Source organism: Podarcis muralis, chromosome 3 (assembly GCF_964188315.1).
Source record: "Podarcis muralis chromosome 3, rPodMur119.hap1.1, whole genome shotgun sequence".
Taxonomy (NCBI): Eukaryota; Metazoa; Chordata; class Lepidosauria; order Squamata; family Lacertidae; genus Podarcis; species Podarcis muralis.
Window position 1 is genome coordinate 109,149,012 of NC_135657.1, and position 24,549 is coordinate 109,173,560.

Below are 24,549 nucleotides of genomic sequence, written 5' to 3' on the forward strand. Positions count from 1 at the left end.
TTCCTCAGCATTAGTGGCCTAATGGTCCACTTCATGAGCACAGGCTGAAAATTGGATTACAGAACAGTAGCAATTTGTGTGAACACAGTCTATTTCCTTGTTTATTTGCTTCCTGAGGAAACTTACCTTCTGCTTGAATGGATCAAGCAAAAGCACCATATGTCATTTGAGAGGTAATGGGCTCATGTTTTCCTTTGACTACACTGCACTGCACTTTTCTCTTTCAGTAAGACTCTGCTCACTTGGTTTCTCAGCTGCTGAACAGCAGTCGCAAAAGAGCTCAACTGAAAGATTGTCAGCCACTCCTTCAAAAGACACACACTGATTATCATCTCTCCCCCCCCCCCCCGCCACCGCCTTCCCGGCTGTCATACCACTCTAAACTGGCTCTGTAAGCTCCCATCCGCATTACACATTTGAAGAAACATCATACCACTTTAAACAGCCAGCAAGGTATCTTGGGAACTGTAGTTTATTAAGGGTGTTGAGAGTTTTCTCAGAGATCCCCATTCTCCTCACAGAGCTACAACTCCCAGAGTGGTTGAACACTCAATCCCTCTCCCTAGACTCCCCTCTGTGATATTTGGCTCCCCAAGTGATACATCATCATCTGTGGAGGTGTCATCATCTGTCAGTGAAGAGCTTTCCCCTTCAGGAGAGGCATCTGGGGACAAGTCCAATGGTGAGCCAGTTATGTCAATTCTGCCTCTGTCTCCAATGGACCAGAGGTGAAAGCACTGGTGTGAGAAAATCAGGCGTGCCAATTGCTAGATCAACATCTTAGCTAAGCTAGCCATGCATAATACTCCTCTTCCATGCTTCATCTGCTTGTAACCTGTAGCCCACACTGCACTAACTTCATTAGTGAAACATTCTTTTTTTAAAAAAAAATAATTAAATTAATTTTCCTAATTTAACACAACACAAAATAACAAACAAACATATAAAAAAAGAAAAACAAACATACATTCAAAACTTCTTACGGTTAATAATCCAAATTGCATTCCATTATTGGGTGACTTCCTCAAATCCTTCCTAACTGATTTTTCATTAAATCTCATTTCAGCAATTTTCCAATATCCGCTTTCTAGTGAAACTAACTTGTTCAAATTACTAGCTTCCTTTCTTTTCATAATATTCTCAATCCATCATTTTATACAATTCAACATAATTTAATCCTAAACCAATTTTAGTACTTGCAAGTATTTCCACTTATGTTATATTATTATATTTTACTAAATATTCCTTAAATTTCTTCCATTCTTCTCCATTACTGAAACTTTCAAAACTTCCAGTCATTGCAACATTTTGATTTCCAGTTGGGGAGCCAGGACATTAATGGGTAAAAACTAGACAGCTTTTTCTTCATTATCATAGTGATGTGTTCACCACCTCTGAAAACAATACATTTTAATACAGTATACTCAACAACCTCAATAACTTTCTTTGCTTTTCAGAATTTACTCAAAGTAAGGAACGCAGAAGTCCATTGTTCAGTATAAAGGAAGGAAATGAAGGTGAGGTTATTTTAAGCACAAAATGCACACTACTCATTTTTGTAAGTTATTGTCTATGTGGGCTTTTTGTATTAAGTGAAGATCATTACTTTATTAAAAAGACAAATGAGAACTCTGAATCTCGCTTCTTTAAATGTGAATAGCAAATGGCAAATGACAATGTTCAGTATGACAATGAAAGATGAGTTCCGGCAGGAGGCAGGGGCGGGGGGGGGGCATATTCACAATTTTTTATTTGCTTCACTGAATATTCTTAAATAGCCCAATCCAGCTTAAGTTCAGCATGCTCAAGACCCAATATTTCTTTTGGGAAAGTTAAGCATACGAATAAGATCGGACACCAACTTTGCAGAGTAGCAACGAGTCCTAGGAAACCGCCTCACTTTGAACACTGGGAGCATCTCTGCTTTTTATTGAGTTTATAACAAAAGCAAAACATTTCTGGGACATGGATTTCAGTGTTTACCACCACAAGTGAGAAGCCATTAAGAAAGTAAACACTGGAACCTTATACTGTCCATTTTGAAACATATAAAACTAGTTTATGCTGAGGCAGATCATGTAGTACAGCACTGTCTTTTATTCTCACTGGCATGCACTCTCCAAGGTCTCAGACAGAAATGTTTCTATGCCCACCTAGCAGAAATGACTTCAGTTTCAGAAGCTGGAAACAGAACTTGGTTCATCTGCATGCAAAGCAGGTGCTTAATCACTTAACTATGGCACCTCCGTATCTTTTTTAGTACAGCTCTTTTTCACCTTCCCTTAAATTCCCTTTACTAGAGTTACTAGTAGAGTTTAAAAAGGTAAAGGTACCCCTGCCCGTACGGGCCAGTCTTGACAGACTCTAGGGTTGTGCGCCCATCTCACTCAAGAGGCCGGGGGCCAGCGCTGTCCGGAGACACTTCCGGGTCACGTGGCCAGCGTGACAAGCTGCATCTGGCGAGCCAGAGCCGCACACGGAAACGCTGTTTACCTTCCCGCTAGTAAGCGGTCCCTATTTATCTACTTGCACCCGGGAGTGCTTTCGAACTGCTAGGTTGGCAGGCGCTGGGACCGAACAACGGGAGCGCACCCCGCCGCGGGGATTCGAACTGCCGACCTTTCGATCGGCAAGCCCTAGGCGCTGAGGCTTTTACCCACAGCGCCACCTGCGTCCCCTACTAGTAGAGTTTACTTATATCCTATAAAGTCTTCCTTCAGTTTTCTCCCACCCCTTTTATATTTTAAGCTCTTTGACTATCATTCCAGGTACAGCCAATCTATCTAGTTCATCATAAGTATGGCGAAGTCCACAGCTGGCACATAACACAAATTGACTGACCCAATATATTCATTCTTTCACTTGCATAGCCATGTTTTATAAACCCCATTTAACCTTACACTTCCCCAAGATTCCTTCAAAACCTAATGTTGCCCTTTGCTGTTCACTCTCCACATGTCATCCCTGAGTGACTTCCTCAAATCTTGCTCATGATACGTGAGCAACAAATCTTCCTCTTCATACGTTGAGGCTACGCCAAGAAAGCAAGAACTTTGAACTCTTTCCCTCACTAGATTCAAAGAACTATGGCTTTATTATTTCTGGCTTCAGAAGTTGATTTGTTAGTCTATGCTGTTTATATTGAGTGCATTTCAGGGTTCTGTGTTTAGCTTCTGCACACTTGTTTGGTTTCCTTCGGTAGTTTAAATGGAAGAGTAAGATAGAAATACAAACATGTTGTTGAAAATTTTCACCAAAGACACCCAGCACTATCTTTGGGTCTTAGACCTTTCCCTCCCATCCAATCTTGTAACTGTCTGTCTGATATTTCCATTTGCATGTTTCATTGCTCCCCATTTTTCCTCATAAACACATCTCTACTCAGTTTCAGTATCCACTGACAACACCTTCAACTCTGTTGACCAGGCCTCAAGCCTTGGCTTTAGGACTCCTACATGTCCTTTGCGCCCCACGTCCAGACCACTGTAACATCATGTTCCCTTGCTATGCACAACACTGCAAAAAGGCAGCCCTTCTTCCCTGTTCCCTTACTAAGCACTCTTTCCATGCTCTGATTACCACCTCACTTGAAGACTACAGCCTTTTCTTCACTGGCTTCCCCTTCCCACAACTTAGTCCATTCACCTCCTGCCACCAAAGTTCACCCCTCTCATCAACAGACCCCATGGCAGTTGCCTACAAACACAGCCTGGCAATGAGCCCGACAAGATCTGTCTGCTCCCAGACAGACTGTGTAAGAGGCCACGTTTTAGGCTTGAGTAAAACAGGTTTCTAGGTGCTATTAATACAGATCAGCCTAGGCACTGCTGAGCAACGAAGCTGTCATTGTACACTGCACTTTTCTCTATGAAAAGTAGAGAGTTAGTTTCAGAATATATATATTATACATCATCCTGATATTAACACAGCAAGACAGTCTTGATAGCACAGGTAGTATTTTTGGCTTCGGGACATCAAGCGTCACAGAAGGACTATTGAGCATGCAAGTCTAGTGCCCAGAAGCTGTCACTGTACGGAAATGGGGAGGGGGGGGAGAGATACCACATCCTTTCCTCAGCTGTTAGAACAGGAAAGAAAACTGGAGCACCATAAGGATTTTACAATTGGTTCTTAAGTTACACAAACAAGACATTTGGAAGGTAATTTCCTTGGCTGAAGGCTTCCATTTTTCCTCCTCACCCAAAACAAAAACCTTATTAAGCTGTTTCCATTGGGAAGACAAGCTTTTGCCTGTGAAATGGGGCTCTTGTATTGCATCCAGGACAGGGCTGCTGTTGAAAACTAAGAAAAGCAGAGGTTCATCTGATGTAGCTTCTCATGCACAGCACATGTGAAATCTTACTGTCTCTGAGCGCTCTCCAAGGGCCCTGTTCTCTTGGTATGGCAAACCTCAGCATAAGTATTTAGCAACAGATCAAGCACAAACTGTCCTTACAGAAAAATGCATCTCCAGCCATTTTTGATGCAGAATAAGGAGCCATACATCTGCCCGCATCAGTGACTGCTCCTACTATCCTATTGCTCAAAGCACCGTCTTGTTAAAGCATCTGAATCTGCACCAATTATATTCTTCAGTGCTTGTTTTACTTTCAACCCTTTAGCTAGTTTTTTTAAGAGAGAGAGAGAGAATGATGGATGCCCCCAGGACTTTCCTTGCACACTTACTGCAGCAAAGCAGTTCCTCAGTTTACCCTCTGGTTTGAAACCTCAAAGATGCAAAGTATGCTTAACCTCTTTCCACCCCGCCCCATGCCTTGGAATAGATAATGCTTGCACTCTGGTTTCTTTTCCATCTCTCTTTCCTTTGGGTTTCCTTTTCTTTCCCACCAACTCTCCAAGCAAATTGCCCACCCTGCTTCAGGCGAAGTGTTAGTTATGTTTGGACTCTCTTCTTGTTATGTACTGAAGTTCTCACCCTAGGCCAGCAGGGGGATACTGTAGATAGTTATGCAAATAGGGGATCAAAAGTGACGTCCAGTGATTGGATAGTTTTAGAAAATTGTTACAGTTACGTTGTACTGGAGCTCTATGTAAGCAGGCTGACTGAACCATTCAGTTCAGTTCTGTTCTGGCTTGTGAATAAACAAGAGCTGTTTGAAGAATGGCTGTGTCGTCTGATATGTTCACCCACAACTTAACACTTCTCTAATCCCATTTGCCCTTCTGCAAGTTTATCTGGCATCCATCGTCCTCCCATTTCCTTATTTTGTCTCATCTACTTCCTCTGCAGCCTTTCAGTATCGCAAATAGTTCCTTCTTACCCAGTCCTCTCCTGCTTTCTTTAGATTGAACCCACTAATTCCCAGTCCGGTCTGAATGCTGTCTAAGGACTGTCTATCTTTGTAATACACTACCCATTTGGTTACTTTAAATGCTGGCTTATATTCTCATTGCTAATTCCCCTTAGAATTGCTACAGCACACCATGGCTATGGGTTAAAAAATATATGGGGCAGGTATGTGTGTACACAGGTGCACAAGAACACATGGTAACAACAGAGAAAGGCTGAAGATCCCAAAACATTTTCCCCCGTTGCATTTGCAATTTCAGGGCCTTATGCCATACAAAGTTATTTATGCTCTCCATAGGATTAAACAAATCACTTTTGCTACTATTACCGTGTCGATCACTGCTGCTGTTCCCTCACCAGCTTTTTCCTCCTGTCAGAGAAATAACTCCTTGTAGCTTTTCAGTCACTAGGAGAAAATATGCCACTGAGACTTTTATCCTCTCCCAATTTGGGCGTTCATGGCTTGACGGAACAGAAAGACTATAGTTCAAACAAGCTGGCAGGTTCCTTTCCCTAACTGCTGTGCGCTAAAATGTAACACATCGCTGGATGCCCATTTAACTCCCCTGAAACTTCTCGAAATCCATTCTTATAGCAGCAGAAAGTCCAAGTCTGATTGCAATACTTACCTCACCATACATGTGTAATCCATTGGGGGTTAAATGTGCAATCCAAAAGCACAGCATCTATGTCGTGCTGCAGCAACATTCCTTTATTTTTTAAGAATCCTTTTTGAATAGCTTAACATGTATTCCCACCTTCTCTCACTCCCTAGACAGTGGTGCTGGAGTTTGTACCGTGCTGTCCTGCCTTCATGAAATGAGCTCAGTGCTTTATTCAAAGCGGTCCCAGGGGAACATATGAACTTATCAGTCTGCCTTTTACTGAGCCAAAGCCATTTTGTTCATCTTGCCCAGCACTGCCTGCTTTGACTAAGCAATGACTATCTGAACTCTTAGCCGGAGACCTTTCCCAGCCCTCTCCAATACCTTTGCTATCTGGAGGTGCCAGGAATTGATCTCGAATCCTTCTGCATGCTAAGCATGTGCTTTACCACTGAGCTACCTCTGATTCAGCCACAAGCTTAACAAAAGTAACTTGGCTTTACCTTCACAGAATCAGAGAGTTGGAAGGGATCCCCAAGGGTCATCTAGTCCAACCCCCTGCATTGTAAGAATCTCAACTAGATCATCCATGACAGGTGACCATCCAACCTCTGCTTAAAAACCACAGCCTCCCAAGGAAGTCTATTCCCCTGTCAAACAGCTCTTACTGCCAGAAAGTTTTTCCGTATGTTTAGTCGGAATCTTCTTTCTTCTAACTTGAAGCCATTGGTTCATGTCCTAACCTCCAGAGCAGGAGAAAACATGCTTGCTCCAAGCTTGATTAGGTTATTTCTCTGAATGCAACTCTGCTGTCCTTTGACTTATTTGTTCCTTCCCTATGTTCTCAAAATATATCAATCTCTGAGCCTGTGCCTTGACAAATACATAATATTTGTTTCTGCAGTAAGACAAACACTTTCCCCTTCTCCCAGTTAGGAAGCCTTTGTGATTTATCTCACATCACCTTCATATTAATATGAAAACTTCTTAATATTTTGTCGCCCAGGCATGAAACACACTGTGTCTCTAGCTGCCTCACTATTTTAATCCTTTAAATAAGGCCAGAACTGGTAGCTTGGGCAGCAGTAACCATCTTGTCTTCTAGTGTACCATACAAGCTTAACAGTGCAATTTAAGGGAATCATTTCATTTACATTCAAGAATGTAATACGATGGTTTGTGGAGCGAGAGGGGAAAGAACTTAGATGGGACCCAAAATTCAAATTTTCTCAAAATACAATGGGTCGGTGGGAGCTAGGAGTGGGCCATGTTTGTCAAGACCTCTGCCAAACCAGCTAAAACTTCATCTGCCTACAGTTCCAGAATGACAGAAAAAGAAAATTCTCAGAAAATTAATTTCATAAATTGGATTCACATCTGTCCCAGACATCCTCCACTTTATTCAGGGGCAGAGAAGTTTCTTGGAGGAGAGGGATTTCACCAAAAACTGTTGTGGAGGGTGTGGCGTTCGTACGGAGCCCCCGGTCGTCTCACGGACTATTGACCCGTACACCACTAAACCGCTGCCACCAACCAGGTCCTCCCTGGTAAAATCCTTTCAGCCTCAGTCAGGTTCTCAATTAATAAAGAAGAGTGTATTTTATTTCAGACATGAACAAAACTTTTGCGGCATTCCAGACGTTGTTGCTCTTTACTTTCTTAGTCTTATTTTCCTCTCTCTATCTCTTCTACCTCCCCACACTCAAGAACCCACTGCCCTAACTGTCTCTCTATTACCAACTGCCTTTCCCAACCAGCCAACCCACTAAAACCCACCAACTACCCACCAACAACCCCCAACGAACTCCTCCCAGAACTGGTTTTATAGTCCCACTGACTCCACCCCCCTGGGTCCTGTCTGTGCAACCTATTTAACTATTTCCCCTCCAGCACTCTCTCATATCTGTTAACGTCACAGAGGGGTGCAGAAATTCTCCAATAGTTTGATGGGGTGCTAGGGGTTCAGAGCAAGTGTAGCACAGTCATTTGAGGTCTACAATAACGTAGTGCTATAGTCACACTTGGTGTGGATGGATGGTTTGCAACACGGCTGACAAGGCTATGCGATCCTGACCCTCTCCATTACCCAAACCCCCTCCATCATTTTCTAATGCCATGACCTCAGAGTCAAGCAATGAGTAAGACACTGAGTCAGTCTCTTCGGGCAACTGAGCTTTGTCTTTGAGAAAGGAGGAGGAAATGCATGGTCTTACTCCACCTACCAGAGTCCTGAGTCAATATTCAGCAAGAGGAAGCATCCTACTCAAACCCATGGTGTGCTTCTCAATTTGGAACTACCTTGGTGGGGTAGACTGAATGTAGAAATGTACGAGCATTGATGCCTATAATCTCAAATTAGATTTTCATTTTTCGAAACATGGACCAGCTTATACATTCATATCAACAAGACTGAAACCAGCAGCTCAGTTCTCATATTGCCTTGTTGTTTGATAACAGCCGATTCAGAAAATATAGGAAGCTTTCTCCTTTCAGTTTTCAAGCTGCAATCAAAGCATGAAGTGGCTGTCCTCAAACTTACAGCAGCTGAACATCAAACTCCCATGTCATTAGCAAACTTAAAAAAAAACTTTAAAGGATCAAGTTCACTTTTATTTATTTTTTACTTCAGGGTGTACATCATCTAAGGCACTCCAACCAAAGTTCTCATTTTCATCAGAAAATTCAGACTGCAAAATAAATTATGCCTGCTTCTACCCTCGAGTTTTGATCAGTTTGCTCCTGAATGAAATATCTCCCCAAGAGAAGTCTTTCAGTATTCATGAATGTAATGTACATTTCAAGTTGCGCCTTGCATGATAATCAAATTGAGACTTGGGAGCTGGGACGCTTTCCCCTTGTTAGTGCTATTAGGATGCTTCTCGTAGTAAGCACACATCTTCAAATCCAAAAAGGGATTATAGGCATTTAAAAAAAGAAAAGCAACCAAGGCAGCAACAGAGTTCAATAAGATCTGTCCAATCTGTCAAACCGAGTTTAACTAATTGATGTCAGTAGCCAAAAAACAAATGTTGCAGGAATTCTGGACATCGATAGGCCATCAGGTGGAAGCTCACATTGCTAACGACATGTGATGTTTACTTCATAGCTCACCTTCAGTGCAAGTTTTCTTTCCCGCAGAAAACTCACAGAATAAGAGGAAGACCACAGAATAAGAGGAAGAAGGCGGGGAAACTATGGATTTTCAATGTCTGAGGTCTCTTGAAAATGAATGCCAAGTGTTTCAAACACGGCATGCTGATGACTATCCACCCCTGCCCCCAATCTAGGGACCTATACAATACTAGTTTGAAGAGATGTTCTCTGTTTTGTTAACATTCAGGTCATAAATGTGTGTCCAGTAAACTACTTTGCTCTGCTTCCTTGTTTGATCAGCTTGCCCCAGAGAATCCCACTCTATTGCCACACTTAAGGTTTGTGGTATTGTGTACATTGTGGAACTTAAGCCATTAGCAGTCCAGTTGAGCAGCAGGTCTAATGGCATTCAAGTGTTTAGTTAACACCTGCCAGTACTTCACGACGTTTGGTTCACTGTTCACCAAAAAGGGGCTGCAAACCTATGTTACTTGGCTGTCCTTGTTTCTTCCAAGGGCAAACTTCCTTCATTCTGTTGAGAAACCCACATTAAGATGCACAGCCTCACTTGGCTTCTATTCACAAAGTCCTGTGTTGGCTTCGAGGATGAATTCAAGAATGTTTTTATTTACGTTCCTGGGCATGAATGCATGTAGTTCAGAACAAGCTGATCTTTTCAGGTCATTCAGTAAAGGATGGGTCATTAGCTTGCATTTTCCTGAACATTTCCTCGTTGTTTTTGAAACCAGTTACAAATGAGCCTTTTAAAGGGATAGGCATATCGGGAAGGCAACTGATTTACCAATAGGAATTGCTTAGACAGCCAAAGAAAAAATTTAAACTAGTCAGCTATTTTACCTTATATTAGTATTTGGTCTTTCTCGCTTTCTCCTGCCTTCCTTCCCTCTCTCTGTAGTACAAAATGGTTATTGTTAATGGCCACCAGGGATACACAGAATGAACTATGGAGGTCTTGGAGACTATATTTTCCATTAAAATCACATGCTTGTCATGGGGTGGCCAATTCAGGATGATGTAGATTGATGGTTGGCTCCAGTGTGGTGGGGAGATCTCTGCCAGACCTGGGGGAGCCTAATAGTGAAGACCCTGGAGGTGTGACCAGATGTGTGTGTCCCTCAGACTGTTCTCTCACCTCATCAATCCCCACAACAAGAACTCTGCAGCTTTGCTTTCCTAACCACAACTGTTGAAGCCTATCTCTGACACCTCAACAGTGTCTCTCATGCCAGATGCTGAGTCTAGCTCTCTTTCTCCAGAGGGGGTAGAGACATTCCCTCCATCACCTATGTCCCAGAGGCACTCAAGGAAGGAGGCATGAACGGTTGGAGCAAATCCCACCTCCAAGACAGAGTGCAAGATTGCTTGCTAAGGAACAGAACTGTTTGATGAATTAAGTTGAGCCTTCCCCATATAGGATGGCAAGGGTTGTGTCTGTATCAAATGTACTGCCTGTGCCTTAGATGAGAGATTTGCAAATGTAGGGCACCAATCTAAGCAATAGCACGCTTGCAAAGAATCATTCAAGTTTTTGTTCTTCAACAACTGGGAGCCAGGACAATGCTCCACCAAGACACAGCTTCTACTTTTTTCCAAAATTGTTTATCATTACATCCAGCAGAGAAGAGTAATTGTAGCATTCTGGGGTTGTTTCCAGTGCTAGACCCACTCAGAGCAGACCGACTGAAACTGATTGACATGACTAATTTGGGTCCATTAATTACAAAGTGTCTGCTCTGAGTAGAACTTAATTAGATACAACCCCTGACACACACTTGGCAAAGATGTTGCGGGACATAAATCATTTGTACACAAGAGAGAGAAACCTCTGCGAAATTGGGTGGGTGGGTGGGTGCCATTTTATGTTCTACACAAGGAGAATGTTCTGTCTCCCCCCACCAATACAAAATGCTCCTGAAAGAAAAACTCCTCTGAAGATGTGCCATTATTCAAGAAGCAAAATCAGATCCCATGTTCCCCATGCTTTGAATATAATCTATACTTTATGTATTGTTGGCTGTAATAGATAACTTTGGTACAGGTCAATTAAAAGAATTTCTAATTTAGCTCGCTTTGCAACTAAACAAAAAAAAAAATCCCATATATTTATCTGAAGATAAAAACAGAAATAGTGGCAAATGAAAGAAACCACTCAAGCCTAATCTCACTGAAATGCAAAGCTGGGTATTCTTCACTGACATGCCAGAGGGCTGTTCTTTTAAATGCTGATATTTTTAGAAGGTTATCGTGATTGTATGCAATCCTTTCTAATTAAAAGTTAAAGACACACCATCATGCATGTTCACCAAGTTCAAAAATGAGAAAACCACAATTCCCTCACTGCTAGATTTCTGTTCTCATATGACATGTTTACACTGCAGACTTGCTTATTTCCATAAATAAGGAGAATAAAACAACTACAGTAAGTGTTTCACTTGCTGATTAAAATTTGCTCCCCTAATTAGCAAAGCTGATATAAAGACTACCTTGTTAGGTCCTGTGAAAGATCTGCTAGTTTTGTAAGATGGGAGTGTGTTCCCATCTTCAAAACACTTTCACTGAGATTTTCTAAATCACATTTTAAAAGGACAAGAAATAAAAATAAACAGCACAAACAATAAGCAAGAAGTATACATTTGAGCCTACTGAGATCAAGCAGGCACTTTCACTATTCTCTTTTCAGCACCTGCTAAAAATATACCTGTTTAGACAAGCCCACCTAAATGCTTAGAAAGTTGAGGTAATCTTAATCTGTTTTAGGAATCTAACTTTTCTATGTTTTAAAGTAGGATGTAATTTTTTATTGATTTTACTGTTTTATATTTGAGGTTTTTTACAATCAAGCGGTGAATAATTTTTATGAGATAAATTAATTAATCAGTTAAAAGTTGTGTGCTGTGTCCTGTTGATAGGAAATGTTCTGTGGGTCGGAGACAAAAATTGGGGGGGTCAAGGTGGGTCAGTTAGTGGGGAATATTGGAGGGTATGAAATAGGTCTCTGCTTGTTTCTAGTCAGAAAAACGGAAAACGAAATCTGGAGGGGGGACCCAAAGGACTTAGAAAACAATAATAATATTTGAAAAAATATAGAAAGAAGCAGGGACTGCAAAATTCTCCATTGCATGGCTTAGTTGAGACTGCTCAGAAGCTTCTTGCCCTATCCTTTAAACAAAGGGACGCAAGTGGCGCTGTGGGTTAAACCACAGAGCCTAGGACTTGCTGATCAGAAGGTCGGTGGTTCGAATCCCCGCAATGGGGTGAGCTCCCGTTGCTCGGTCCCTGCTCCTGCCAACCTAGCAGCTTGAAAGCACGTCAAAGTGCAAGTAGATAAATAGGTACCGCTGCAGTGGGAAGGTAAACGGCGTTTCCGTGCGCTGCTCTAGTTTGCCAGAAGCGGCTTAGTCATGCTGGCCACATGACCCAGAAGCTGTATGCCGGCTCCCTCGGCCAATAAAGCGAGATGAGCGCCGCAACCCCAGAGTCAGCCACAACTGGACCTAATGGTCAGGGGTCCCTTTACCTTTACCTTTTTATCCTTTAAACAAGAGGGAGAGAGGAGACAGCATAAGAGAGATGCCCCTTCTGTTATAGCTACAAGGGAAGCAGAGAACGCTTCATCAATGGCACCTTGCAAGGCAGGCAATACATTTCCTGCCTTGCAGTGCAGGGGGAACTTGGGTGCCCAGACTGATAGCTTTCGCCTTCCAACCAAAGCCTGACCATGAGGCCATCGACCACAGGGGAAAAGCCAGCCACTTAGTGACTAAGACAGTGCATGTCTGTTCCCCTGCCTTAAAAGAGAGGACTTGGGGGCCGCCTACAAAGCTTCAGTAAGCAATTGTGTACCTGTTTCCTCTGTCCAACACGCAGATGCTCCACATGCTGTAGCAAAGGAAGGGATGGATGCAAGCCAAGGATCTCTGATGGGAGAAACTCTTTCAACCATGTCCCCAAACAGTATATGGAGGCACAGGTCCAAAATGGCCTGTTAGCAACTACACTTTTACAGTGCAAGCACTGCATGCACAAGGATTGTGTTCCTAGGGGCTGTGTGTAAAGACAAAATTGTGCACGGTCAGAAGAACACACAGAACCGCCCCCACCGTCTGAGCTCTCAAGATGGCCCCTTGAGATCCCACAATCACTTCCATGACCATCCCAGAGCCCTGTAAGCAAGGCAAAGGGTTTGAAAGCCCCTTTTGTGCAGAGACTCTGTGGGAAAAAAGTTTTTAAACTCTCCACCTTGCTTACCAGGCTTACCCCCCCCCCACCACCACTATATACTGATATTTTGATTGCATTATTTAATTGTTGTTTTGCGATGTGCATACCCCAAGCTGGGACCTTATGGTGAAGGACAGATTTTAAGTAAAATTATCATCACCACCAGCAGCAAAAAATATTCAAAATAAACTTTCCCTGTGCTTAACATCTCTCCCATGGGCATAGCCAGGATTTATGGCAGGGGGGAGGAGTTTTGCTGGGGGGAGCAGAACTGAGCTATCTGTGATGTGATTGGTCAGCAAGTTAAGTATTTTTATTTAATAATAATAATAATAATAATAATAATAATGATGATGATGATGATGATAATAATAATAATAATAATAATTTATTATTTATACCCCGCCCATCTGGCTGAGTTTCCCCAGCCACTCTGGGCGACTCCCAATCAGTGTTAAAAACAGTACAGCGTCACATTTTAAAAACTTCCCTGAACAGGGCTGCCTTAAGATGTCTTCTGAATGTCAGGTAATTATTTATCTCTTTGACATCTGATGGGAGGGCGTTCCACAGGGCGGGCGCCACTACCGAGAAGGCCCTCTGTCTGGTTCCCTGTAGCCTCACTTCTCGCAATGAGGGAACCACCAGAAGGCCCTCGGCGCTGGATCTCAGTGTCCGGGCTGAACAATGGGGGTGGAGACGCTCCTTCAGGTATACTGGGCCGAGGCCGTTTAGGGCTTTAAAGGTCAGCACCAACACTTTGAATCGTGCTCGGAAACGTACTGGGAGCCAATGCAGATCTCTCAGAACCGGTGTTATGTGGTCCCGGCGGCCACTCCCAGTCACCAGTCTAGCTGCCGCATTCTGGATTAATTGCAGTTTCCGGGTCACCTTCAAAGGTAGCACCTTCAAAGGTATTTACTTGATGGGGGTGGTTAACCCCGGCTACATCCATGATCTCTCCCCCATCCTTTCAGAATGTTTTGAGAAATTAAATGTTTTTAATATCTTCTACTTTGCATATGGCTCAACAAAACAATGCATGGTTTTATTTTTATTTTTAAAGCCTTTCCTGCTGAAATATGTATGACTACTGAGCAGTAATAATAAAATGCATAGCACATTTAAAAATGAATGTTCACCATGGGGAATGTGCCCTACACCCAACTAATGCCACTATTTCAGCTTGTTAGCAAAATCCTCAGAGCTATATAAAGATTCTAGTTTCCATAGAAACTGTTGTGTGAAACTTCGGGATGTTAAGCACCCATGTTAATTTGAATTTCCATTTGCTAACTGCTAATACGCTATATCATTTCTAGTGTCGCATGATAAAAGCATAGGTCATGATCTACAGCTTTTCACCGTGCTAATGTGCCCACTCCCCACCACCCCTGAGCCCCATTCCCACCCCCAAGTACCAACAAACAAGCCCTAGATAAACCCCAGGTACACCTTATTCCCAGGATATCCTGTGGCCTGGTGGCAGGAGAGAGTGTAGCTTGTTGTTGTTGTTGTTGTTGTTGTTGTTGTTGTTGTTTAGTCGTTTAGTCATGTCAGACTCTTCGTGACCCCATGGACCAGAGCACTCCAGTCTTCCACTGCCTCCCGCAGTTTGGTCAAACTCATGCTGGTAGCTTCGAGAACACTGTCCAACCATCTCCTCCTCTGTCGTCCCCTTCTCCCTGTGACCTCAATCTTTCCCAACATCAGGGTCTTTTCCACGGAGTCTTCTCTTCTCATGTGGTGGCCAAAGTATTGGAGCCTCAGCTTCACGATCTGTCCTTCCAGTGAGCACTCAGGGCCGATTTCCTTCAGAATGGATAGGTTTGATCTTCCTGCAGTACATGGGACTTTCAAGAGTCTCCTCCTGCACTATAATTCAAAAGCATCAATTCTTCGGCGATCAGCCTTCTTTATGGTCCAGCTTTCACTTCCATACATCAATGTATGGAGTGTAGCTTACATGGAAGGTAAAAGGTAAAGTAGCCCAATGTTGCCACAGTTAGCACATGGATATTCAAGTCCTTACAATATAATCTTCTATCACTCTCTTCAAAGATGTTCAGAAGAGGGTGGGTGTTACAGAACTGTAGAGTTGGAAGGGACCCCAGGAGTTACGTACTTCAACCCCCTGCAATGCAGGAATCTCAACAAGGTCATACATGACAGGTGTACACCCAACCTCTGCTTAAAAACCTCCAAGGGAGGAGAATCTACCACATCTCATGGGAGTCTGTTCCACTGTTGAGCGGCTCTTTACTGTCAGAAAGTTCTTCCTGATGATGAGCAGGAATCTCTTTTCTTGTAACTTAAAGCCATTGGATAGGATCCTAGCCTCCAGAGTACAAGAAAGCAAGCTTGCTCCATCCTTCATGTGACAGCCCTTTAGATATTTGAAGATCGCTATCATATCTCCTCTCAGGATAAACAAATCCAGTTCCATCAACCATTCCTGATAGGGCTTGACTTCCAGACCCTTTATCATATTGGTTGCCCTCCTCCACACACATTCCAGCTTGTCAATATCCTTAAAATGTGGTACACAGAAACCAAGAGAGACGGAACTTTTATGTTTCCACAAACCCACCAAAGCCATCTGCAAGTACCCATTTTCTAACTGAAAAAGTCACAGCAAAACTTACAGGCTGCTTTAGCACAAACACAACTCAGAGTAAGCAATTTTATTCTAAGGGCAAAAGTTTTTTGTGATTGCATTCTTTTTAAAGTCAACCCTGAACTGGGGGAGAGTGACTGAATTATATATCTCATAAGCAAAGCATTTCAGCATTTTTATTTATTTCCTAAGATTCAATCTATAGGCTCATCCTTCTCAGCTTCTGCTGAGAGACCCAAGAACCAGAAATCTAATTTTGTTTTTGAAAGCAGCTAATATTTCCACTTATCACATAATTGTAGAAGCAGAACCTTTTAGAAAAGCAAACGTTATGACATTCAGAGTAACCTGACATTTGGCCAACTAACATTCTTATAGGACTACTAAAAACCAGTTTTAAAAATGCAGTCGTGAACAGCATTTTAAGAAGAGAGCTGTCTCAACACTGTCTCTGAAAAAATATTTTTTAATATGGTTCACGGTTAGATCAGCTATCCATAATGCAAAAACAAACTTCCACCATCTATTTTATATGCAGGCAGAGGGGTGAGGTGGGTGGGTGGGAGGCTGAAATTAATATGGAGACAAAGGTTTTATGGAGAAATAATTATCCCTTCCTCGTATAACACTCTGTGACAAGAAACAGAACCACAAAGGGTAGCTTTTTAGATTAAATTTTTCATATTGTGAATATGCTCCTACAAATTGATCCTTTCACAAAATTGTCAATATTAGCAAGATGCATATGGACTTATTTTCATGGAGGTGTGACTGGCGCAATGACACTTTTTCCTGTCATGCCGTTGGGCCCACTCTCACTTAGATAAATTGCCCCCACCTCACTGAACAACCTTTCCAGCTCCTACTTCTCCTGGCTCAACCTCTGCCTGCCAGTAAAATTCCAGTCTATTCCTCCTACAGGACACCTCACTCTGTCCTTCACAATACGCTCATAATGGAAGTTCTTTTCCAGAACCAACTCTTTTTCCCTTTCACTCTTTACACCTCAACCTGACTCCTAACCTGTCTCCTTACCTATCTCCCAGCCTCTCCAACCTCAATTCCAACCCCACCTCCGCAACCTCTCTTCAAATCCTCTCCTTTTAAATTATCCCTCCTGGAACCACGGCCAATCAGAGGCTGACATTCTTTAACCATTTGCTGGCAGGAGAAAAAAAAGAAAAAGAAACACTTGTTAAACCAACCTGTCCAGCAAAACCAACTTTTTCATCACAGGAGGCTGTCAACCTGTTTCTGAGGACAGGCAGGGGTTCACTCTCCTCCATAAAGTAAACAGCCCAGTGCAAAGAAATGTAGCATGTGAGAAAGAATGCCAGAATCCATCACCCTTGCATGCTAGTTTTCATTTTGAAGAGAATCTCTTTTGCATGGAAGAGCATCACTGGTACAGAAAGTTGACCAACCCAGTGAAAACTAGATCTTCTTTCTGATTTCCCTTCTGTTCCTGCAGAATTTCTCTTCTGAAACACCCTTCAGTTTCTTCTATTCTTGACTGCCCTCCTATTGCTTCTGGCAGAGATTCCATTTCTCTACCCACATCGGGCCATTTACCCCAAGTGGTTTATTCAGAATGCAATTGGAACCAATGGAAATATTGTAACTGGCTTGGGAGTGGCTCTACAGAGATTGTGAGATGGATGTTTAGCTAAAGGAGAGACTCTGCAGATCATTAATATGTACTGGCAGACATCAAATAATTCTTGAGGCACGGCTGCGAAAACCCACTCATGACTGGCATATTTAAAATTGAGGGTGGCATCTTTAAAATTGAGGCTACCAATCTAGTAAGTAAGGGCACCATGAGTACTGGAACTTTTGCCCCAGGCAGCAAAACGTCTTGGATCAATCCTGCACTAGTCCATGTCACACACAGCTCAATGACAACTGCTGCTTCTTTCACAGTGGGCTGACATCTCATGGAGACTTGGGGATACTTTCTGGAAGGATGCAAAAACAGCCAATGGCTAGGCAGTTCTGTTTTGCATTTTTGCTTTAAATGTCATCTGTCTTTCAAAAGCCTCCATCGCCACGAGTTTTAAGTGATGATAAACACAATACAAAATGGAAGCCAATGGGAGATACCTTTTTACCCTGAAAAGGCTTAGGTAAAAGATCTCAGCTTGGAGTAACCCTGCATTGTGAAGTATGGCAGCAAGAAATATACATTGTGCAAGCAGCCTTCCCCATCCTGGTGGAGTTTTCAACTCCAGCTTCCATCACAGTCCCAGTCAGCACAGCCAGGGATGTGGCTAGGGATGATGAGAGCTGTGGTCAAAAATATATGGAGCACACCAGTTCAAGAAGACTGCTTTAAAGTGAAACAGCAACAATAAAAATAATGACAGGTCCCTGACTCAATAAGATTGCAATCTAAAATTTGACAAAGGAGATTGCTGCGGACGGGGGCGGGGGAGGAGTTGTTGGCATCCATCTGTCTTGAGAGACAATGGAGTGTGCCTCCAGGGCTGAAGTCAAACCACTGGAGAATCACAGCGCCTGCTGTGACTGCAGAGACCAATAACTTGTAACTGCTGCCTCCTGTGTTGTTTTGCTGTGTCAGCACTGAAGTGACTTCTTGGGGCGTAACCCGGGCAGTGTGTATGGAGGTCTCAGGCTGCCCAGACGACAATCTGCCCCTCTTGGCCTCACTTATGTGGTTCAAAGGAAAACAGAGCAATACATTTGGTACCAGCTTGGCTGCAGCAGTTGCAGGAAGGAGGCGTACCAGGAGGGAGGGAGGGGAAATGCGAAGGATATACCTAAGCCTAATATCATTAGAAGACAGGGACTAAGGAGTTGTATTGAAGGCTTCATCAAGGAGGAGGGATTGGAAGGAAAGCAGCGGGGTAGTATCACATAGGTGTTCCAAGATAGAATTCCAGGCATAAGAGACATCAAGAGAGAAAGGGTGGAGTCATTTAAGCCACAGAACTTTCCCGTTGTTACTAGAGGGTTCACTGCACAATTAACCATGCTCTGCACAAAACAAATTTTAACTGATTGCCCAACACATTATCGCATTACTAAGGTACCCTTTCACCTCAAAGCAACAGGCAAGCTCACACACATAGGTAAGGCATGTCATCCCAAGGCCAAGAAAGGCCTCTTTTCTTTTCTTTTCTTTTTTGCAAACAGCTTGCAATGAAAGCTGCTTGCCACTGACTGGTGGAGCACAACAGCAAGGAAAGCATTTGTGCATTTTAACAAAAGCAAGACCCCACTGAGCAAATAACTGTATGTGCACCTTAGCGAAACATACTTTTCGATACAGGAACACTTCTCTCAAAAAAGAAAGAGAAAAGGAGAGAGAAGGAAGGGGAGGGAGCTGCTTTTTAAAATAATGTTCTATCCATTGTTAATGTTCTCATGCTGTTCATCATAAAGCCAATAATCAGGGAGCACTAATTTGATATTTATGTGCATGTCACGAATTGCTACCATAGGTTTTCAATTACAATTCTAGCCTTTTGGAAAGTTTCTGACACTGAAATGGGCCCTTAGGAAGAAACTTTAAAATGCTTTAGAAAAAGGCAATTCCATAGTCACATGATACATCCAAGCACACAATTACCTGCACACGGTAGCTGCCTATTTAAAAAGCAAAATAAAACTGAGAAAGGCCAAGGATGGCAACTTGCTTCCATAAAGAATAGCTGGTGAGATGCGTGAAAAATCCTCAAGTGCCACCAAGCATAGCTTTGAATTTGGATTGCATACTTGTGTGATCATTAATGAAAAGTTGAAAATGAAAAACAGCCATTATCTAGAAGGTACATTCGGTTCAACAATGCAGCCTTTTCATCCAATTTACAGACGCAGAAAATAGCAAAACTTAATTTAGGCATCTCTTGCAAACATAATGAGTTACTTACGCTATCTATTAAATGTTTATTAAAAAAGGAGCACTTCATAATTAACATTACAGTTCCGATTCAGCTGTCGAGGGTATAGCCACTCAAAACTAAAGTGAAATTATGTACTTGCTTCACAACACAGTCACTTCCGCAATGACATCCCAAAAGTTCCACATAATAGACTTTCCGTCAATGTACAAGATGAAGTTCAAATTGCATGCTTGCCTCTCCCAGAGAGCCCTTAATTAAGCACCTTGAGGCTATCATTATAAGTAAGGCTATGCTGCAGTTATGCAATGACACATATATGGTTGGAGAGACAACTTTTAGGAACAAAATGTGACCCATGGGGAATTTTTACAAAGCACTATCTGGTAAAGCAGCAGTGGAGATTCTTTGGCCTCCCCATGTGACCTACCTTAGGCACTCTGGCATGTTTCCCGCATCGGGCATCTTTGACAAGGCTGATATCCAGCAGCTCCGATTCCTGCACCTGATGAGACAAGAAGGGGAGAGGGGAGTTGAGTTTTGCTGCATTAGGTCATTCCATCATTTACACTGCAGTGTTGCATATGAAGGTCTTTACAAGCATCCCGATTCTAAATTAAGATAAAGGCAATTAGAGATCATACTAGACAAGAATTTCAAAAAGCATGGAGAAAATGCAGAGAACACTTCACAAAACAGTGCCCTAAAATTCATACCTGGACTTGTTTTGATTAATGTCTGCAGGAGACTTTGTGGTGGCGCTGTGGGTAAAAGCCTCAGCGCCTAGGGCTTGCCGATCAAAAGGTCGGCGGTTCGAATCCCCGCGACGGGGTGCGCTCCCGTTGCTCGGTCCCAGCGCCTGCCAACCTAGCAGTTCGAAAGCACCCCCAGGTGCAAGTAGATAAATAGGGACCGCTTACTGGCGGGAAGGTAAACGGCGTTTCCGTGTGCTGCGCTGGCTCGCCAGATGCAGCTTTGTCACGCTGGCCACGTGACCCGGAAGTGTCTCCAGACAGCGCTGGCCCATGGCCTCTTGAGTGAGATGGGCGCACAACCCCAGAGTCTGTCAAGACTGGCCCGTACGGGCAGGGGTACCTTTACCTTTACCTTTAAGTTATAATTAGAAAAATCTTAATAATTATTCATAAAGGAAACAGCTTATAAGAAGTAAATAAGGATGTCAGAAACAGGATAAAGGAAGTCTTTTATTTGGTTGTTTGTATTGTTGTATATTATGCTTGTGGTTTGTTATGTTTTTGTCTGAGGGGGTGGATTTCTGTGTTGGGGGGAGGGGGGTTTGTGTTATGTTGTAAATAAAATCCCCCCCCAAAAAAATTATTATAAATAAATTAATTAATAAATTAAGATAAAGGAAGAAAGGAAGCTGTCTTATACCACTGGCCCATCATTGTGAGTCTTCCCCAAATCATGGTAAGATTATGCCTTTTAGAGACCAGGAGACCTACTTGAGCTGCAGACTTGGAAGCTAGTGGCATCGAGGAAAAGCCCAGGTTCACTTTTCCATCCTGACTGCCATGATTTGCAGTGACGCAGGGGGAGCAGATCTTCCTCCCATTCAGCCAAGTACAATATGGTGCAGTCACAAGGGGGCAGGGCCTCCTCCGCCAGGGAACCAATCAAAGCCAGCTCTCTGGCTCCCCTGGGTAGAGCCTAGGGGTGGACTTGACTGAAGACTTTTCTGGTCAAGTCCACACCGGGAGTGTAACAAGTAGGCCCACACCGGCTTCCGCCCTTCACCCAGCTTTCTCCTTCAAGGCTTATCCACCTACCCACTCCTTAAGTAAATGGTTTAGTGAAGAGGAATCTCCTTTAGAAGAAAATTCCACCAGCAGCATTGTTATGGACATGGATCGGCCCCTGTTTCTCATGACCATGGAGGAATTTTACCCACAGACGGATTGGCCATGGTTCTGCGGGGTTTCCACCTATCTACATTTCTACTATGTCACAACTTTGCAATGGCAGCAAACGCATTGAGCTGGGTCCTTAGATGGGAGGGGAGCAGCATGTGGCTGCATCCCAGTGGGGAAGCCCTTTATGGTATAGCTTATGGCCTCGGTCCTGTATACCTGAAGGACTACATAACACCGGTCCTGAGAGATCTGCATTGACTCCCAGTACATTTCTGAGCACAATTCAAAGTGTTGGTGCTGACCTTTAAAGCCCTAAACAGCCTCTGTCCTGTATATCTGAAGGAGCATCTCCACCCCCATCGTTCAGAGGTCCATTGCCAAGGGTCGTCTGGCGGTTCCCTCACTGCGAGAAGTGAGGTTACAGGGAGCCAGGCAGAGGGCCGTAGTGGTGCCCGCCCTGTGGAATGCCCTCCCATCAGATGTCAAGGCAATAAGCAATTATCTTACTTTTAAAAGACATCTGAAGGCAGCCCTGTTTAGGGATGTTTTTAATGTTTAATGCTGTATTGTGTTTTTAATATTCGGTTGGAAGCCACCCGGAGTGGCTGGAGAAACCCAGCCAGATGGACAGGCCATGTATAAATAAATAAATAAACAAACAAATATCATCATCTTCATCATTAAGGTGTGACGTGCTCCATCCAGAAGCCCAGCACCAATGTGTCCTTCTCAACTACTCAGCGCATTACTTCATGAGCCATAGGCAAGCAAGTTTTATGAGACTTGGCAGCATCTACTGTGTTTCTCCTGTGGATACGATTTGTATTTAGAGCAAATAAGCTGCACTAATTGTCTGTATTACCATAAAAGTTGCTCAGTTCCATAAACACTGCCAACGCTGGATTATTACAGTATACCACATGTTAGATTTAAATCCATCTCTGATCCCTGGAAAGCTACTGTATTAATGAGAAATCCATGTACCTGCATAGGACCCCACAAACGAGCATACTTTCTCCCTTATGAACACTGTTAACGATTTTGGGGCTGGGGGTGGGAAGGAAACTGATATGCCATGTTTGGAGGTAGTTTTTAAAACTAATTTGATATACAGATAATTTACATTTTCAATAGGGCTGTAGCAAGCACTCAGTAAGGAAAAAGCTGCAGGGTAGCAGCAAGTGCACTCTTTCTACCAGGCTGCCCACACCAGGCAATGGAAACAGTAACCATAGCAATAGAGGATTTATATATTATATGGGGAAAGGGGACAGAAAGCAAGCAAGGTTCAGCAGCTCCAGTTAAACAGGACTTCAGGCAGTCAAAAACTAGCCACCATCAGGAAAAGTAGACGGTACTACAGAGAGGGATCAATTATCTGTCTCAATATAATACAGCTTCATGGGTACAGACTGATTCCTCCCCCCTGAAACTCATTAAGCATCATTAGATCATTAGACTGCTGTACAAAAAAATTCCTCCTACATAGTTCCGCAATGTGACACTCATCTTTTGGAGAAGAGCGACCTTCCATATCAGTCACCAATTTCCAAAATTTTGTCTTATCACGAGTCTCCAAAGCTTGTGTCAATTCCAACCGATATTCTTTAATAAAGGTCTCCTTCTTATGTCTCATCAGCTATTTATGAATATTGAATTTCAGAACGGGCACAGGAACTTTCCTTAGATTAGCTCTCCAAACAAAATTAAACCACTTCCTAAGTTTTTCTTCTACATCGAACACAATCATTATCAAACCATGCCCAATAAATAACATGTCTTTGGCCACAACCTGCACCCCTGTAGAATCTCTGTTACGGTGTGATATGCTTGAATGCCAAGAGGACCACACATGAATCAAGAAATGGCTTGCCAGGTGTGGCAGAGGTACTACACTGGCTTCCTGGCAAGTGGGCTGCTGCCAATGACCAGGAGGGAGAGAGGCAGTGGGGAGTTTGGCACAGTAGAATGGCACTGGTGGAGTCAAGACTTGCCCCTCTCTCCCAGTAAGCAACACCAATCCACCTGCTGGGAAGCTACCACAGCACCTTTGCCCCACCTGGTGAGTCAAAATATACGATTTCCCTGTGGATCCAATGTTTAAAAACCTTTGTATGCATGGCCATTTGATGTTTGTGCATTACATGATTAAGACTGCACTGAGGGAGACACGAGGCTATTCTACTGACTCTGCTGAGAAGCTGCCTTTGGCCCTTCAGCAACCACTGCCCAAAAGAAGCCATTCAATCAGACTGATTTGTTTCCATTCCAGCTGATCATTATTTTATGGTCCAATGCAGCTATGTGCATCTTGGGCTGATTTGCTGCCAGGAGAGGGGGAAATGCGCTGTAGGATCTCACTGAGGCCTTACTTTCTTGCTTTTAATGTTTAATAGACCACTGTATTTTAATATTTTGTTGGAAGCCGGCCAGAGTGGCTGGGGAAACCCAGCCAGATGGGAGGGGTATAAATAATAATTTATTATTATTATTATTATTATTATTATTATTATTATTATTATTATTATTATTATATAAGGTGGTGGGCCTTCATGGTCATAGGCTCATAGAATTGGAAGAGACCCTCAGGGTCATCCAGTCCAACTCCCTGCAATGGAACCTCCCAGGAACCTCGACAAAAGCGTCCATGACAGGTGGTCATCCAACCTCTGCTTAAAAACCTCAAATGAAGGAGAGTCCACCACCTCTCTTGGGAGTCCATTCCACTGTTGAACAGCTCTTACTATCAGAAAGTTATTCCTAACGTTTATTTGAAATCTCTTTTCTTGTAACGTGAAGCCATTGCTTCGGGTCCTAGCCTCAAGAACAGGAGAAAACAAGCTTGCTCCATCTTCCACGTGACAGCACCAGGGATATTCTAAGGTGGCTATCATATCTCCTCTCAGTCTCCTCTTCTCCAGGCGAAACATACACAGCTCCGTCA

At 43.1% G+C, this 24,549-nt stretch overlaps 1 protein-coding gene across 2 annotated transcripts in view; it reads right to left on the reverse strand.

The window, feature by feature from the left end:
• Positions 1-24,549, reverse strand: part of PLCB1 (phospholipase C beta 1) — a 468,615-nt gene that overhangs the window by 313,602 nt on the left and 130,464 nt on the right. For both annotated transcript variants that reach the window (XM_028722210.2, XM_028722211.2), the window contains exon 3: positions 20,162-20,236. In XM_028722210.2, the coding sequence (XP_028578043.2) occupies positions 20,162-20,236 (75 nt within the window). The remainder of the gene's footprint in view (positions 1-20,161; positions 20,237-24,549) is intronic.